This window comes from Periophthalmus magnuspinnatus, chromosome 20 (assembly GCF_009829125.3).
Source record: "Periophthalmus magnuspinnatus isolate fPerMag1 chromosome 20, fPerMag1.2.pri, whole genome shotgun sequence".
NCBI lineage: Eukaryota > Metazoa > Chordata > Actinopteri > Gobiiformes > Gobiidae > Periophthalmus > Periophthalmus magnuspinnatus.
The window spans coordinates 12,802,478-12,819,151 of NC_047145.1; the positions used below are offsets into that span (position 1 = coordinate 12,802,478).

The 16,674-nt window shown below is 41.4% G+C and overlaps 2 protein-coding genes across 2 annotated transcripts; one reads left to right on the forward strand and one right to left on the reverse strand.

Annotated features, from left to right (window-relative positions):
* Nucleotides 1–1,657: 1,657 nt before the first annotated feature.
* On the reverse strand, nucleotides 1,658–9,927 carry mtpap (mitochondrial poly(A) polymerase). Its single transcript, XM_033985884.2, has 9 exons — nucleotides 9,733–9,927; nucleotides 8,752–8,921; nucleotides 7,702–7,932; nucleotides 6,713–6,937; nucleotides 5,893–6,104; nucleotides 5,270–5,496; nucleotides 5,047–5,139; nucleotides 4,881–4,954; nucleotides 1,658–4,037 (listed from the first exon to the last, which is right to left on the reverse strand). Exons 1-9 carry the CDS (start codon nucleotides 9,902–9,904, stop codon nucleotides 3,747–3,749), a joined length of 1,695 nt encoding a protein of 564 aa, XP_033841775.2. The 5' UTR covers nucleotides 9,905–9,927; the 3' UTR covers nucleotides 1,658–3,746.
* Nucleotides 9,928–10,393: 466 nt separating this feature from the next.
* On the forward strand, nucleotides 10,394–15,575 carry lancl2 (LanC lantibiotic synthetase component C-like 2 (bacterial)). Its single transcript, XM_033985885.2, has 10 exons — nucleotides 10,394–10,683; nucleotides 10,873–11,071; nucleotides 11,565–11,682; nucleotides 11,754–11,961; nucleotides 12,032–12,179; nucleotides 12,509–12,655; nucleotides 12,760–12,942; nucleotides 13,104–13,280; nucleotides 13,482–13,554; nucleotides 14,206–15,575. The coding sequence occupies exons 1-10, from the start codon at nucleotides 10,514–10,516 to the stop codon at nucleotides 14,280–14,282; spliced, it is 1,500 nt and encodes a 499-aa protein (XP_033841776.2). The 5' UTR covers nucleotides 10,394–10,513; the 3' UTR covers nucleotides 14,283–15,575.
* Nucleotides 15,576–16,674: the final 1,099 nt, after the last annotated feature.

Below are 16,674 nucleotides of genomic sequence, written 5' to 3' on the forward strand. Positions count from 1 at the left end.
TGCAATTACTTCTGTTTATGTCATATCTGCTGCCAGTGTCCAACCAGGAAGTGAAACTAAAACATCACCAAAAAAGAAAACAAAAACAGGAAAAAGGCAAGATTTTTAGTTAAAAAGTATAATTACGTGAACTATGTGAAATAGGTAGTCTAACTTAGATGAGTGTGTTCAGCAGTTTACACTTGGCTAACCATACCTCTCCGCAATATTTGTAGAGCAGACTGGCTTTGGATGCAACAATTCCAACAGTCAAATCTCATGATACAGTAGCATTACGGTCTAACCCATATTGTTTAGACTGGTTCTGACAATAGAAATTCCACCATTCTCAGATTTGCCGTGATTAGCCTTGTTGATATATAAATACATTGTCAGATTTCCAATGATCAAGATCCTGTTACCAACAAACTTTGACATGCACTATGTCATGTGCTTGAAATGTAATTTTTTTGCCTGGAATGTTCTGCAATATGGCTGTCAACATATCTATCCTGCATTTATTCAAGTGCATTTTTCTATTGCTGAAAAAATACATACTTTCTGACCCAATTCTTACTTTAAGCTGGGTCACCTCTACACAGATCTAACCTGTAACTTGACCTAGTGCTGTCACCTGCTTGTCTCCATGCAGATACAGCAATGCCATACTGTGAAACATTCCAAGCTGTTTTCTTTTCTTAAATAGGATCATTTAAAAAACTTTGATATTGTACACCCCAATGTCTCACTTGTACTGAGCCATGGTTGAATGGAAATGATGACCTCACATCACGGAGTTGGAATTTGCCTTTACATCTGAGCCAAGCAGGTGGTAAAAAGTTTGCTAGTAAAACAGTACCCCAGATTTAAGGTATTCTACTTGTTCACAGGGACTTTCCACTTACTAGAGTGAGAGACAGTTGTGTAATAGCAACCAGTATTGTTGATGGTATTCAAATTTCAAACTTAAAGGTGTACCCGTTTTTTCTTATGTATTTGAGCAAAATTGGTCTTGCCCCAATACTCTCTTGAAGTCAAAATAAGCTTTGTACTGTCTGCATCTAGTTATAAAGCATTTTTTTTGTCAGATAATCAAGAACTGCGTGCTTAATGCTCGTTGTTCTTAGTGTTACAGTGACAGCAAAACTCTCGTCTGGTCTCTGAGAGTTGTGGAAAATGATTATAAATTCATTGCAGGGAATAATTAGGATGCTCAGAATAAATAAGGTAAGTGAGGAATAACTTTGGACCACTGCAAACTATTTAAAATGAAATAGTTCTGTTTTTCATATCTTTAAGACAGTAAAAATCAAGTACAGTGACTTTAGTATTGATATTAAGCAGAGAGCTTGATCCCACATTTTTATTATCATGTGGCGTTAAATTAGTTTGTGTCTATAGCAAGAATCTATATAGCAAGACTCTTCTAAAAACTGATTAAAAAAGGTTTAAATTTGTTCTGCAATATATATTTTTTCAGTATTTTTCCATTGTAAAGGTTTTAGTATCACTTAGTATGAGAAACAAAATAACATACATTTCAAACTCATATTACATTTTCATCGTTTTGTCAGGCACTCTTTTCAAAACCTGGATTCCTAAACAGTAGGATTTACAGAGGTTTAACTTGGACATAACTTTGCAGTAGTACCTCTCTGATCCTCCTAGAGGCTGGGTGTGCGTGGATGACCCCCAGGGATGAACAACTGAACTGCTAATGTAAATATAACCAGAGCATAGCACTTAGAAGCTTTGTGCTGGTGTTGACCTAATCTTAACCGAAAGTGCGCTAACTCTCATTCGTGGAAGTGGACACACCCTTTTGCTCCACTGTGGGAAACACGCCAGGGCCATTGCATTCCAGCTGATAAGAGCATGAGAACAGTGATAGAGGTCCAGAGCGCGGCCTGGCTCTTACAGGGAGGGACTTCAGACAGAATGCACTGGGGTCACACAATGCAGTATTTCAAGCAACACTTCAAGCCTGGAGGAGCTGTTGAAAGTACAAAATATCTGTCTCTAAATGCAGTACTTGATTTGAGATTAGGGATGTCAAAAGTATCAAATGAGATAGTAAAAGATACTAAAACAAGTATAGAAACTAGATACTCATTTGAGCAAGTATCAATACAAAAAATAACACATAACATCCTATCACATCTGAACCTGGGTTGCAAGTGCCTTAAGCTGAATACAGAGGACATATACAAGATTTTTTCAGTATATGGACAGGCCAGGCATCTGAAAACTCAAAGCCTCTAGAATTCACTCACTAAGCTGCAGAGGCTGCACTAGCTCTGATAACTAATAACTCAAAGTTCTAGGCTTTCTAGGGTTTAGGTAGTGAAGACTCAGCGATCAGAGAGAGTCCTTTTAGGTTTTAACCAACCATATTTTAGACTGGCAACCCAAATGAGAGACTCGTGTGAGGCTAATTCAGCTTTCTGCTAATTGTCTTGAAAAACAAATGAAAACATGGTTTCTTTAAGAAGACAAAATCTGACATTTTTTCAACAGTTTGAGAATGATCTTGAGCTTTATCAGAATTAGTGTATATAACTAGAAAGTACTATTATTTTGTGTTGAAAATGTTAGTGTATTGTCTAAAAAAAAGCATTGTTAAATTGTGGTTTCAAAATTAGTATCAGGTCTAATTCTCAGTATCAAAATCATTTGAGTTGATAGTTTAAAACTTCAGTATACAGCAACACTGTTTGTAATGTCATGAAATTACTTTGTAGGGGATAACAGAATCATTTGCAGAATTGATGGCAGTCATTGTTTTTAGACTGTAAACCATGATGAGTTCATGCTTTCAGATGGTATTTTTGTTTAGATTATACAAAATGAGACATCCCCAAAGGAAGGTCCCAAATGTTAATTATTATTTACTAATAAGCAATATCCCAGCGAGTGTTGTGATGTCACGTGAAAACATTTAAAGGAGCCTATACTTTACTGTATACTCAAGGGCAGGTCAAAATTCTAAGGTAGAATGTGATAATTTTATACCCTCAGTTAGGGAACAGATGCAAAGTTTTGATTATATGACATATTGCATCAACGACAAGATGGAGCTTTATCCTTCTATTCTTGATTTTCAGTCACATTACTTTTTGCCATTATAGACAGATTTGGCAACTTTTTATTAGGGCTGGGTATTGTCAAGCACACCACGATATGATAGACTTCCCAATACTGGTAATTTGATATGCCACATGTTCTGATACATGGCTATCCCTTAAAAAAATGTTAAAATTGAACTAAATCAGTGTTTGGATTTTAAAGAATAATTAAATGTTCACTATCCCCTTAATATCAGAATACTATTATTCAATTAATAAGTCAGCCCAGCAGATTCATCCTTCATGCAGGTGTCGTCAGGTTAATAAATGTACAGCTCTGCAATTCATAATTAATTAATGTAGTTTAAAAGTGATGTGAGTCATGATACGTATCTTTATATCGATACACATACTGCCAAGAAGTCGTAACAATGTATTGCCGTACTATTTTGAATGCATTTTTTTTTTATGTAGAACTTTTTTTATTGACATGGGAGCATACCTAGTTTTAAAGTTGCTTGAAACCAGTGAATACTTACATCCCAAAATACAATTGTAGTTTAACCATCTGGCCAGTTCCTCATTTCAAACAAGACTATTAGAGTGTGTGAACTTGTGGTGTAATCTGAAACACATTTAAGTTATTGATATATATGATTTCCTTAAAAAAAAAAAAAAAATGAAGAAAACTTGTCCATAAGTTCATTTCTTCTGCACATTATTTTTGGTCCTTAGAGATTCCAGTAAGCCTTTGATCCTCTCACTGGCAGGTTCTACCTTCCTCTTTTTCCTGCCCCTGACGGCAGAGATCTGAGAGGGCAGGAGCAGTGTGGTGAGGGTGGCTCCACTTTGTAGCATCCACGCACTCTCTTGGCACAGGGACACAAAGCGATCCAGCTGAGATATATTGACGTTCTTACTGACGTTCAGGGACGTCTCAAAAGGGTTCTGGATGTGCAGGGGCCCCAACTCCGGCTTGTGCTCCTCTTTGCCCTGTCAGATAAGAGAGTGTGTGATTATGGCTTTACAGACTATGGCAAAACTACTGGTTCTGCAGTTTAGATGATTTGAGCTGGGAAGCACTATCTAAATCATAATATTGAGTGTAACTTTAATAGACTTTAAATAGACTTTAAAGCAGCTCTGCTTGTGTACAAGTCTCTCCATGGCCTCGCACCAAAGTACATCTCACACATGTTAGTGCCATATGAACCATCTCACACTCTGAGGACTTCAGGGACCAGCCTGCTGGTGCCCAGAGTCAGGACTAAACATGGGGAATCAGCGTTTCAGTTTCCTGCAGCTAAAACCTGAAACAGTCTTTCTGAAGATGTGAGACAGGCTTAAACTTTGACAATGTTTAAATCCATGCTCAAAATGCTTCTGTGATTTTAATATCTTTCTTATTCTGTAAAGTGCTTTGAATTACTCTGTGTACGAATTGTACTATACAAATAAATTTGCCTTGCCTAACTAAACTTTTTTCATTCTTCAGCATGTTTGACTATGGTAAATCTATTTCTTTGACACCAATGAACAAGATTTTCTTAACTTCACTATTTTTTTTTAAATGAGATTTTTGAACTTCTGTGAAGTTTCCCTGCAGCTTTTACACACATTTCATGTAAGACGTCACTGCATTATTTTTTTATTAATTGTTCAACAGAATGGTCAAGACTCCAGATAAGACAGTCCTGTTAAGTATGCACTTTAGGTTTGATTTATCCTGACCCTTATTGAGGTGGTTCAGGTGTTATAGTGCCCTCTACAGGAAGCAGTTCATTACTGTAACAGATCCCATTGAAATTACAGTAAAGAAGGTAGGCATTTCCATACCTTTCTGATGTTGATAGACATTCTGTTGAAGAGAAACGTGCTGTAAAACTCAAAGAAGTCCCTCAGAAGTTGATCTGAAACAGAAAAGTTAGGAAGCCGTAAGTATTAGGACTAAAACGGACACAAATTTGTTATCAAAATAATAATTGTTTTCGCTGAGTCCCACCTAAAGACTCTGTGTTGATCTCTAGTTGGATCTTGCGGAAGTCACTGGTGAAAGTGCAGTCGTTGCCATCAATGATACACCTCTCTGAGGGCCCTGAAAGGAAAAACATATTAATTAGATAAACTTAGATACAGAATCCATGATATTTGGATTTACTATGCTCAAATGAGTGGAAAAGGGCTTCCATTCATTGCAGCATGTTGCTTCAGATGACAATATATACCTGCCAGCTCTTTAAGCCTGTCGAGAGTGGGCAGGATGGGTGGGCTCCTCCTCTGGAGGAAGAAAACCACCATGAGGGTCAGGGAAAAATTGGTGATCCAGGCTCCAGGAATGGAGCTGGTGACACCATTAGCTCGAGCCCAACAGCGCACAGTGAAGACTAGAGCCCGCACCCGAGGATCCAGCTCTCCAAACAGGTACAGCAGCTCAGTACTCCGCATGGCCACCCTGACAGACACAGCATCAAACTTAGCATTTTTATGTAATTTGGAGTGTCTAACTTTTTCTAGTTAAATTATTTATGCCCATGTGGATTATACTGTGACATATTGAGAATAATTTTTGATGAGAACATAAAAAATTTACAAGCAAAAGAAGAGAAAATAATAGTATAATAAAAGTCTTATCACATTAAGCATTCAGCACAATATTTCAGGGCAAAATTGTGGAGAGTCCTGACAAGCTTTTAATGAAATCATAAATGTCCAAATTAAGGCTTATTACAATCGGTACGCATTTACTAGCAAGTTGTGACAACTTTTTTACCATGCAGCGCAACATTCGTTTTATTTCATATACTTGGTTTGTTTCTGTAAAGAAAGAGAGCCTCAGGGGTGTTTATACCTGTTGTTGGCGGTGAGGTCACACTGAAAGCCCGAGGGCTGGTGGGCGAAGCGGACCAGAGGACAGCGAGCGTTTAGGATCTTCTGCACTCCCACACAGCCTGGCCCAAATTGTTCTAAACACTCTGCGATGACCGACAAAACGCTCTGGGTAACTGCACGCTCCGAATTGGTCCTCTTCATCTGATACTCCACGTACATGCCGGACCTGGGCTGTGAACACAAACAAAGAATATTCAAGTCTTCCTGGTATGAGTAAAGGAAAATGAGCATGCTAAATTGTCCTACTCCTTTTGGCCTTGCTTATACCCTGATTTAGACCTAACTTTCACCTGATTTAGACCTGTATTAATACTATATTATATTTTATTTAAATCTTGTTCAGACCAGATATAGTCTTTGTTTTGTCCTGGTTTAGTCCTGTTTCAGTCTTGGAGTACATTCACACTGGCGGATACACAACATCTAAATTAGGACTAACCTGGGAGTAAAAACAAAACAAAACTTAGCCTATACCAGGACGGAACAAGGACTAGAACAGAATCAAAGCAAGTCTACATGAGGACTAAACTGGGCTCAAAAGGGACCAAACCAAGTGTGAATGCAGCCTTAGTGTACCCTTGACAGTTCAGTCCTGGTTCAGTCCTGGTTCAGTCCCGGTTCAGTCCCGGTTCAGTCCCGGTTCAGTCCCGGTTTAGTCCCGGTTCAGTCCCGGTTCAATTTTAAGTGTAGTTCTGGTCTAATCCCAGTTCTGGTGGAATTTTGAAAGCCACATACCATCTGTGATAACGTTGATATTCCTAACCGCCTAAAACAATTACCATATTTGTGTTGCTTGCACCAATGGCATCCAGGTCCAAGAACATGTCGAGGTCACAGCCCAGCTTCCCAAAACCATTGACAGACGATCCGAAGGGCCTAATGGAGCTCTCAGGGAAATAGGCAGCAGCGATATCATTGAGCAAAGAGCAGACCAGAAAGCGTAGACGAGTGTTCTCCTCCGTCAACGAGTGGGCTTCTGTCAGGGACATGATCTGCTGCTCCAGCTGGGTCAACAAAGAGTACGACATTTCATTATAAACAGAGGGCAGTGAAGAATGAGTTCCATGGGACTAAGAACTAATCACTACATACTCAAGATTTGTTTTGTCGCTTTGTGTCTGACTGCATTAAGGCCATGTTTTTTTCTCTAATCATTATAATAGCTTTTTGGAATAATCCTGTTTAAGGCTTCTTGTGACAGTGGCATAGGATTGTTTGTTCATATTTTTTAAACAATATATTGCATTTCAAAATATGTTATCATGACATGCGTAATTACAATGCCTCTGCCAGATAAATAAATGGAATAATAATAGCATAACAATTTGTGGTAGAATAATCGAGAGTATACTACTGAGGCTAGCGTTAAAGGTGCACTATGTAACTTTTCCAGTGAAGGTTCTGCTGTCTTCTTCTATGTTCTTCTTCTATGTTATTTCTTAAACAACATGCATTCTTATTTTAGGCAGCATGGCCTCTAAGTGGGGCATAAGTGGGGTAAGGCAAAGCAATTGACACAAGCAATTGTCATTGACACAAGCAGGTGGAGCTCCTCCAGAAAAGTTCCATAATGCACCTTTAATTTGTCCTCATTATATTGATAGGCCAAGTCACTGTGAAACACTGAATTTAAAATCTTGAGCAGCCAATCCACTTCTGTGAATGATTCCTACCTACCCTCCATCTCTGCGCTAAACTCTAGACCCTTAAGTTAATGTTATGACATCACATGAACACAACCAGAACACCACCTATCATCTCCACTTACACTGTTGCAGGAGGACAGCTGCTGGATGAGCTCATTGATGGGTACAGTTCTCTGCGGCTGACACTGAGGGGTGGTCTGTTTGTCTGTGTCCACAGTGTTGATGTTTCGTAGGGACAGTAGTCTGGATCTCAAAGGCACTACAGATTCATGACTGATGCTGGGGATAGTTGCACTGTCAAGTAAAGACAGCACCCCATCCTTATCCGAAAACTCCACCACAGCGTAGGTGCCCTGTGAGAGGAAACATCCAGAATGTAATAATGATTATTTCAGGGTCAAGATTTTGTATTATATTTATACAAACACACACATATATTCATACATAGATACATACATACGTGCATACATACATACGTACGTACATACATATTACGTATATATAAGACCTTACAGCTCACAGTGATTTAAGGGAGTCTGAATACTAATATTATAACAACTAACACTATAACAAAGTATTGAGATGAACTTTTGTTATTGACCAAATACTTATTTTCCACCATAATTTGCAAATAAATTCTTTAAAAATCAGACAATGTGATTTTCTGTATTTTTTTCTCATTTTGTCTCTCATAGTTGAAGTGCACCTATGATGAAAATTATTATAATATATATAATATTATATTATATTATTATATATTTCAGATTGGTGGACAAGTGTTTGAACCACATGCACCACTAGAATCCAAACACTAGCTGCTGTGTTTACATGCACATCAAAAACGTGATCATTATATTATTTCTGGAGTTATCAGATAATAGAAATGTCATGTAAACTGTTAGATTTGATAAGAGTAATGAGATTTCTTTCTGATTGTACACATCTATGCAGGTTTTGACAAAGGAAAATGATACAAAAAAGGCCAAGACAAAAAATATTACATTTATAATGTTGTATTCACTGCTGACTACACACTGATGTATTGTGTTTGGGTTGTGTGAATGACATGTAACCATTTGTGATCATCTTTGTACATTTTAACCATTTACTGCTGCCTTACTGCTGTTATATTACTGCTAATATTCCTCTGTAGTGGATAATGCATTACTTACAAAGCTTTCGTAGAAGAAGCATTTGTTGACATTTCCATGTTTGGAGATATACTTGAGGAACTTGTTCTGGTCAGTTTTGGGGAGACAGCTGATCAGGACCGACCTCTCTGCTTCTGCTCGGCGCTCAGCTTGGAGGACTTTCAGTGCCTTAGGTCCATTCTTCTTAAGCTCTAAGAATAAAAACAACATGTTGTTTATTTTTAAGTTCACATATTGATGGTAATTTTTCCAGTGAGTTCAGATAAAAATTGGTACATTCATAAACTATTGACAAATATCCAGTATACTTGTAAAATCTTACAGACTTTCTTTCCTATTGGGAACTGGCAAGGCAAGTTTATTTGTATAGCACAATTCGCACTCAAAGTAATTCAGTAATTCAAGCGCTTTACAGAATCAGAAAGACATTAAAATCACAATACAACAAATTAAAACACAGTCATAATAAAATTAACATTAAAAGAGAAGAGTGCAGAATAAACCCCTTTCAGTCATATGCACAGCTAAATAGAACTGTTTTGAGCCTGGATTTAAACATTGTCAAAGTAGAGGCCTGTCTCACATCTTCAGGAAGATTGTTCCAGGTTTTAGCTGCATAAAACTGAAACGCTGATTCCCCAAGTTTACTCCTGACTCTGGGCACCTGTGTGTAATGAGAGTTCTACAGTTCTGATGTGCAGTGTAAGTGTGTGATATAATGCCCTATAAGGTCCTCATCTCAAGTTAAATGATTGGGGAAGTTTTTAATAACAAGACTGGACTTAGACTGAAGCAAGTCCCAAATTACATTAGATTGGAAAGGCATTTTGTTAATAAAAAACAAAGGTCCAAACCAAATGACATCCTCATTAGATATGTTCAGTGCAGAGTATTTTCTGCCTGGATGATCCTCTGTCAGACTGTCAATAGTTTAGTAGGAATGACCAAGAATCACCATCTAGCACACACTACAGCAGAAACCAGGACCAGCACTTTACGCACCTCCCTCGTCCTTCAGTGCGTCTTCGGCCCGTGTCACGCCTACTCCAGTTCGGGTAGAGAGCAAAGCTTCGAGCGTCTGGAGACATTTGGCATGACATTTTCTTTCTCTCACATTGAACCAGCGCATTGCAACGGACGCTGCCATTGCTGTTGTGACATAGACGGCACGCATGCGCACAAACGTCTTCGTAGCGCTGTACTGCCTCATCCTGGTGCGACAGGATTATTACACCCTGCTGAAAATCACAGACGGAACTTATGATGCAAAAATGGGAGTCATCGTTCACCAATAAAAAAAATAACACTGTCCCCTCTTCGGTCACCTCCCACACAATAGCGGTCTACTGATCTCTTCTATTGACAACCTATACCCCTCTGACTGACCCGCTCTGACCCCTCTTTCCTCCTCTCACCCTGAGCTCTCATTCTGGCAGCGAAGCATCCTTCATCACTGTCTCCTTGAAATGCTCATTTCCATTCACTTTTCATTTCTGATTCAGTACTTTGAACCCTTTTCTAAAGCCGTTTCTGTCGTATTCCCCTCCCTATCCTCCAGTGTATGAGGATGATTGGTGAAAGTGCATCGTGCAGGGGGCTGTACTGTGCATGAGTGCAGGCGCACCAGTGCCATCTGTCAGCGCGCCTGGCCCAGCCCGCTGTGAGGAGGTGGCCATGGTGGGGAGCTGTCGGTGCGGCCGAGCTTCTGGGAAAAGTCACTGAGTTATGGTGAAAAGGATGAAAAAAAGATGAATAAAGGGATGAGTGGTCACAAGACGCACCGATGCCAGCTCTGACTGGGGGGGACATCGGCACTCACCACCGGAGCACTGTGGGATCTCTGTCTGCCACAGCCGCAGAGCGCACAACCCCCCGCCGCCTGCTGCTGTCCAGAGCCCTGCACTCCTCTCTCCACAGCTCGTTTCGCCCTTTCGGTAATTCAGCCAATACAAGGTAAGATTTCTCTTTCTGAAAATAAATGTTTTCTAACACTCAGTCCACCTGTAGACTAACCCCAAGGGTCAGTGGCATCTATTTTGCCATAAAACTATTGCCTTTTTTCCCAGATTTAGTGTGTTTTGTGTTTAAATAATAATAAATGCAGTGTTTCTGGATGCTTTGTAACCTGCGTTTCTCCTCCAGTGTGCGGGAGGTGTTTTGTCCTCCCGCAGCCGCCGTTGTGATGGGAGAGAACATGTCCAAGCGCCTGAAGCTGCTGTCCTCAGACGCTGAGATGGAGGAGCGCTCTTTCCCAAACCCGTACCCAGACTGGGACCCAGGCACGGCCAGCTCCCCTGTAGAGGCACACGCGGACCCCCGGGAGCCGATCGACGATGGCAAGGTGACTATAATACGATAGACTGGATATATTTTATAACAAAAATGCTGCTAAGCTAACTTTAGCTTGACATAAGAGCTTCAAAACGTCTGTTTTGACAGGCCGTGTTTCATCTTTACCAGCGTGTGCTTTGTCACCTCACAGAAATGTTGCCTAAATGTAATGAAACGTAAAGTGTATTTTAGACTCTACACCTGCTGAAATGTATAAATGAAATGAAAATATTTCCCAGAGACATGTCAAACGCGTTGTTTATGGATTTGTACGATTAGCCCAGTCAGCCAGGTCTGACTCTCAGATAGTTTGAGCCAAAATGGTTAATCAATCCCAAATATTTTTTACACGGTAACTAGATATCCAGATTGTGCTCATTGTAATTATTAATTTATATTTCTTCATTATTCTGTAGAAGTAGTGTGGCAAGCTCACTATGTATGGTAAGGTTAGGGTTTGGTATAGTTTACCTCTAACATGTGCTTGTATTTTGTATGTTTAGGTTAGTGCATCATTCCAGATGAGAGTGCAGAGTAAGATAAAGGACCTACTGCAACAGATGGAGGAGGGTCTGAAGACCGCAGACCCTCACGACTTCTCAGCCTACACTGGATGGACAGGTGTCACCTTATCTCAGCTGTTTATTTGGAGCATCTTTGGTAGAATGCCTCATGCTTTGTCTTATGTGTAGGCATTGCCCTACTGTACCTGCAGTTGCACAGGGTGTCAGGAGAGGCCTCCCACCTGCAGAGAGCGTTGGACTATGTGAAAAGGAGTATGAGGATCCTTAATGGGCGTAGAGTGACCTTCCTGTGCGGAGATGCTGGGCCCCTGGCAGTCGGGGCTGTGGTGCACCACAAACTGGGCAACAGTGCTGAGAGCAAAGACTGCCTGTCCCGGTGAGTCCAGTGTTTCTAGTGTGATCTAGTTCACCCACATGTGTAATTGTATTGGTGTTTGTGTGTGCAGTCTGCTGCAGCTGCAGGCCTCTGTGCTGGGCCCTGATGTAGACATGCCTGATGAGATCCTCTATGGGCGCTCAGGATACCTCTTTGCTCTGCTTTATGTTTGCAAAGAGATTGGAGCTGAGGCTGTGGAGGAGGCCATGCTCTCACAGGTGACTGGAACATATACAGCACTTAAGCAGACAAGATATTACAGACAGAACACTATCGCCAATATAGTTGGGCAATATTTGCATTTTATTTACAATTTCTTATTGATGCTGGAGCTTATGTTCAGGCACTGACTGGAGTGACTACCTGATGGTATGTCCTTATGCATGAGGCTCTGCTTGAATGCATTTAGTGTTTAAGTATATTTCCATGATGAAAATCAGTCAATGCAAAATTTTTGGATGCTTGCACACTTTCTGTTTTACCCGATAAAGTGTTGTGTGCACTGTAGTATTACACCATTACTGAGTAGTGGTATTTTGGTTTACAGGTGGTCACATGTATTGTGGAGTCTGGAAAGAGCTTATCAGCAGAGCAGAAGAAGTCTGAGCGTTGCCCCCTGCTGTACGAATGGCACAAGAAGCAGTATGTGGGAGCAGCTCATGGCCTGGCTGGCATCTACTACATACTCTTGCAGGTTAGTTAGTGTCCTTCTCCCTTTAGTATGTACAGCGTACTACAGAGACTGAGGCACTTTACAGCACTTGACATCACAGATGACTGTGTGTATGTGTGCCACAGCCCAGCGCCAAAGTTCACCCTGACATGTTGACAGAGCTGATCCGGCCTAGCATCGACTATGTCCGCCACAAGAGGTTTCGCTCAGGCAACTTTCCCTCCTCCCTGAGCAATGAGTCCGATCGCCTGGTGCACTGGTGCCATGGGGCGCCCGGGGTCATCCACATGCTTCTGTTAGCCCACAAGGTGAGCTGCTCTGCCCCCTATGTGCAAGCATGTATACTGATCCTGTAGTACTGTCAATTATAGACATGTTAGGACAGCACGCTGCATGGGAGTGTTCTGATTATCTTTGCCACAGTATTCCTAACATTATTATCACCATGTGGTTTGTCACTGACATACAGGTGTTTAAAGAGGAGAAGTACCTGAAGGAAGCCTCAGACTGTGCTGAGGTCATCTGGCAGCGCGGCCTGCTTCGGAAAGGCTATGGCATCTGCCATGGCACTGCGGGCAATGGTTATGCCTTCCTCTCCATGTACAAAGTCACCCAGGAGCAGAAGTACCTGTACCGTGCCTGTAAGGTCAGTCTGACCACCACAGTTCAGTGACAGTGTACTGAGTGTACTGAGTGTACTGAGTGTACTGAGTGTACTGAGTGTACTGAGTGTACTGAGTGTACTGAGTGTACTGAGTGTACTGAGTGTACTGAGTGTACTGAGTGTACTGAGTGTACTGAGTGTACTGAGTGTACTGAGTAGGAAGAGGCTCATATGTGTGTGCAGTTTGCAGAGTGGTGTTTGGACTATGGCACCCATGGCTGCCGGATCCCAGACAGACCCTACTCTCTGTTTGAAGGTACGTGGAGAATCTAACAACTCTGAACATTGTACTCAGGGCTGTATATGTAGATAATAAGCCTTTAAATAAACATGTGAACTGTTACATTGAATAAAGAATATAAATATGTTATTTGAGGGTGGCTCGGGCATCTGCTCAGGATGCCTCCTGGACGCCTCCCTAGGGAGGTGTTCTGGGCATGTCCCACCGGGAGGAGGCCCTGGGGAAGACCCAGGACACGCTGGAGGGACTATGTCTCTCGGCTGGCCTGGGAACGCCTTGGGGTCCCACCGGAGGAGCTGGAGGACGTGTCCGGGGTGAGGGAAGTCTGGGAGTCCCTGCTTAGACTGCTGCCCCCGCGACCCGGCCCCGGATAAGCGGAAGAAAATGGATGGATGGATGGATATTTGAGGGTGAAGAAACTGCTTTGAACAAACTGTATTTTATAACTAGGATAAAAATACACAATCCGTAACCCTGTGCGTAAAAAAAAACCTAGTATGTCCATGGGCAGAGCGTTTGCCCACTGATTTCGCTAACCTCACTAACTTGCTTTGTACTTTGGAAACCCACAAAAACATGAGAGCCAGACAGGGCATCTCTGAGGCCAGGCCATCTCTGTGCCACATGCAAACACATGAACACTGCTTAATTAAAGTCTGGTTTCAGGAATGGCTGGGACCATCTACTACCTGTCTGAGATGGCAAACCCTGAGGCGTCATGTTTCCCGGCCTTTGAACTCTGATACTGACTTAGGACCTCACAGAGGAGGGACCCTAACAAAGGAGAAGGGTCCTTAGGAGCCCTTGTTGTGTTGTACCTGCAGGACTGTGGAGCAGGCGTGGACTGTATTGTGTGTTGTCTGTTCTGGCAGCACTGAGGCCAGAGACCCTGGCTGTGCATGCTCTGTGTAACTGGTGTCTCTTCTTCAGCTCTGCTCCTGTCACCATGCAACATGTGTTCTGAATACGACACGTCCAATAGCATGCACAGGGCACAAAGGATGCTTTGCCTGTTCAGCTTGGCTTCACCACCATTTTAATTAACTCTAACTGCATTATCCTCCATGTGCCTGTTTTGCATAAAACTTTGACTCAAAACCACTAATAGAACAAAATGGGGGTTCTAGACATTCTTTCTTTGTTTTTTGTTTTTTTTCATGTAGGCCATTAAATATTTAGCCTGGCCAGCTAAGAAAGTAGAGGGGCTGGCTCCTCAGGTTATCAATATGCAAATTCCTTTCACTGAATATCTTTGACTTTAGGATGACAGTGGTTTAGAGGGTAAAGATTTCACCCACAACTGGAAGGTTGCTGGTTATATCCCCCATGTGCATACTGCTGCTACATGCATACTAGTATTAAAGATACAGGTGCACTTTTATCTCTGCACTTGTCAGAAGCAGTGAGAAACTTCAATTCAGCACCTGGGGACCCATCTCCAGATTGTACAGAACCTAGAGGACACTGGGAGAACATGCAAACTCCACACAAAAAACACCCATCTAACCTAGGAGTTGAACCAGCTTGCAGTGGGAAAGAATGTTTACCACTTAGCCACTGTGCCTAGACAGTTTGTCCTCACTACCTACTCCAATGTCTTTGTGTGGTTGGTAGGAAGGGTCTCTGACAATAAATGCCAAACTGAATAAAGGGTAAACTAGATTAAAAATAATAGAATATCATTTTAGTGACAACATTTATGTGACATGTTTTGCATCCTAATGATTCCAATCTTCTTTCTTTTTGACATCATTATACGTTTCTGTGGGAGTAAACAGTAAGAGGACTGTACTTGTCTGTGTTGTACCTCCCTCTGCAGTGTCCTGTCTGTTCTGTAGCTGTATGTCGTGTGGTGCCGACAGCCCGTGAATGCACAGACCTCCTGAATGTGAGTGCATGCGTCTGATTGGCCAGCCCTGTAACTATGCTTCTGTGTCCATGCAGCCCAAGAATAAGTGTGTGCTTGTTTCTATTTCACATTCTAAGTACCTTTAACAATTCTCAAAAGTGCCAACTAATAAACTGGTGTTCCCAAACAGAGCCTCCCTTTCTCTTTTTAACAACAGAAACCATTTTACTGCAAATGATACAATGGGGCAAAAAAGTATTTAGTCAGCCACCAATTGCGCAAATTCTCCCACTTAAAAAGATGAGAGAGGCCTGTAATTTTCATCATGTGTACACTTCAACTATGAGAGACAAAATGAGAAAAAAAAAATCCAGAAAATCACTGTCACGTGTTTTTTAAGAATTTATTTGCAAATTATGGTGGAAAATAAGTATTTGGTCAGTAACAAAAGTTCATCTCAATACTTTGTTATATACTCTTTGTTGGCAATGACAGAGGTTAAACTTTTTCTGTAAGTCTCCACAAGGTTTTTCCACTCTTGTTATTAGTTTGGCCCATTCCTCCATGCAGATCTCCTCTAAAGCAGTGATGTTTTAGGGCTGTTGCTGGCCAATGCAGACTTTCTACTCCCTCCAAAAATTTTCTATGGGGTTGAGATCTGGAGACTGGCTAAGCCACTCCAAAGCCTTGAAATGATGCTTCCACCCCCATGCTTCACAGTAGGTATGGTGTTCTTTAGATGCAACTCAGCATTCTTTCTCCTCCAAACACGAGTTGAGCTTTTATGAAAAAGTTCTATTTTGGTTTCATCTGACCATATTACATTCTCCCAATCCTCTTCTGGATCATCCAAATGCTCTCAAGCTAACTTCAGACAGGCCTGGACATGTACTGGCTTAAGCAGGGGGACATGTCTGGCACTGCAGGATTTGAGTCCTTGGTGGTGTAGTGTGTTACTGATGGTAGCTTTTGTGACTTTGGTCATAGCTCTCTGCAGGTCATTCACCTCATAGGGTGAGATCTTGCCTGGAGTCCCAGATCGAGCAAGATTACCAGTGGTCCCGCATATCTTCCATTTTCTAATAATTGCTCCCACAGTTGATTTCTTCACACCAAGCTGCTTACCTATTGCAGATTCAGTCTTCCCAGCCTGGTGCAGGCCATTAATTTTGTTTCTGGTGTCCTTTGTCAGTTCTTTGGTCTTGGTCGGTGAGAGCCAGAAATTTTGCTTGTTTGTAGGTGACCAAATACTTATTTTACCAAAGAATTTTAAATAAGTCAGTAAA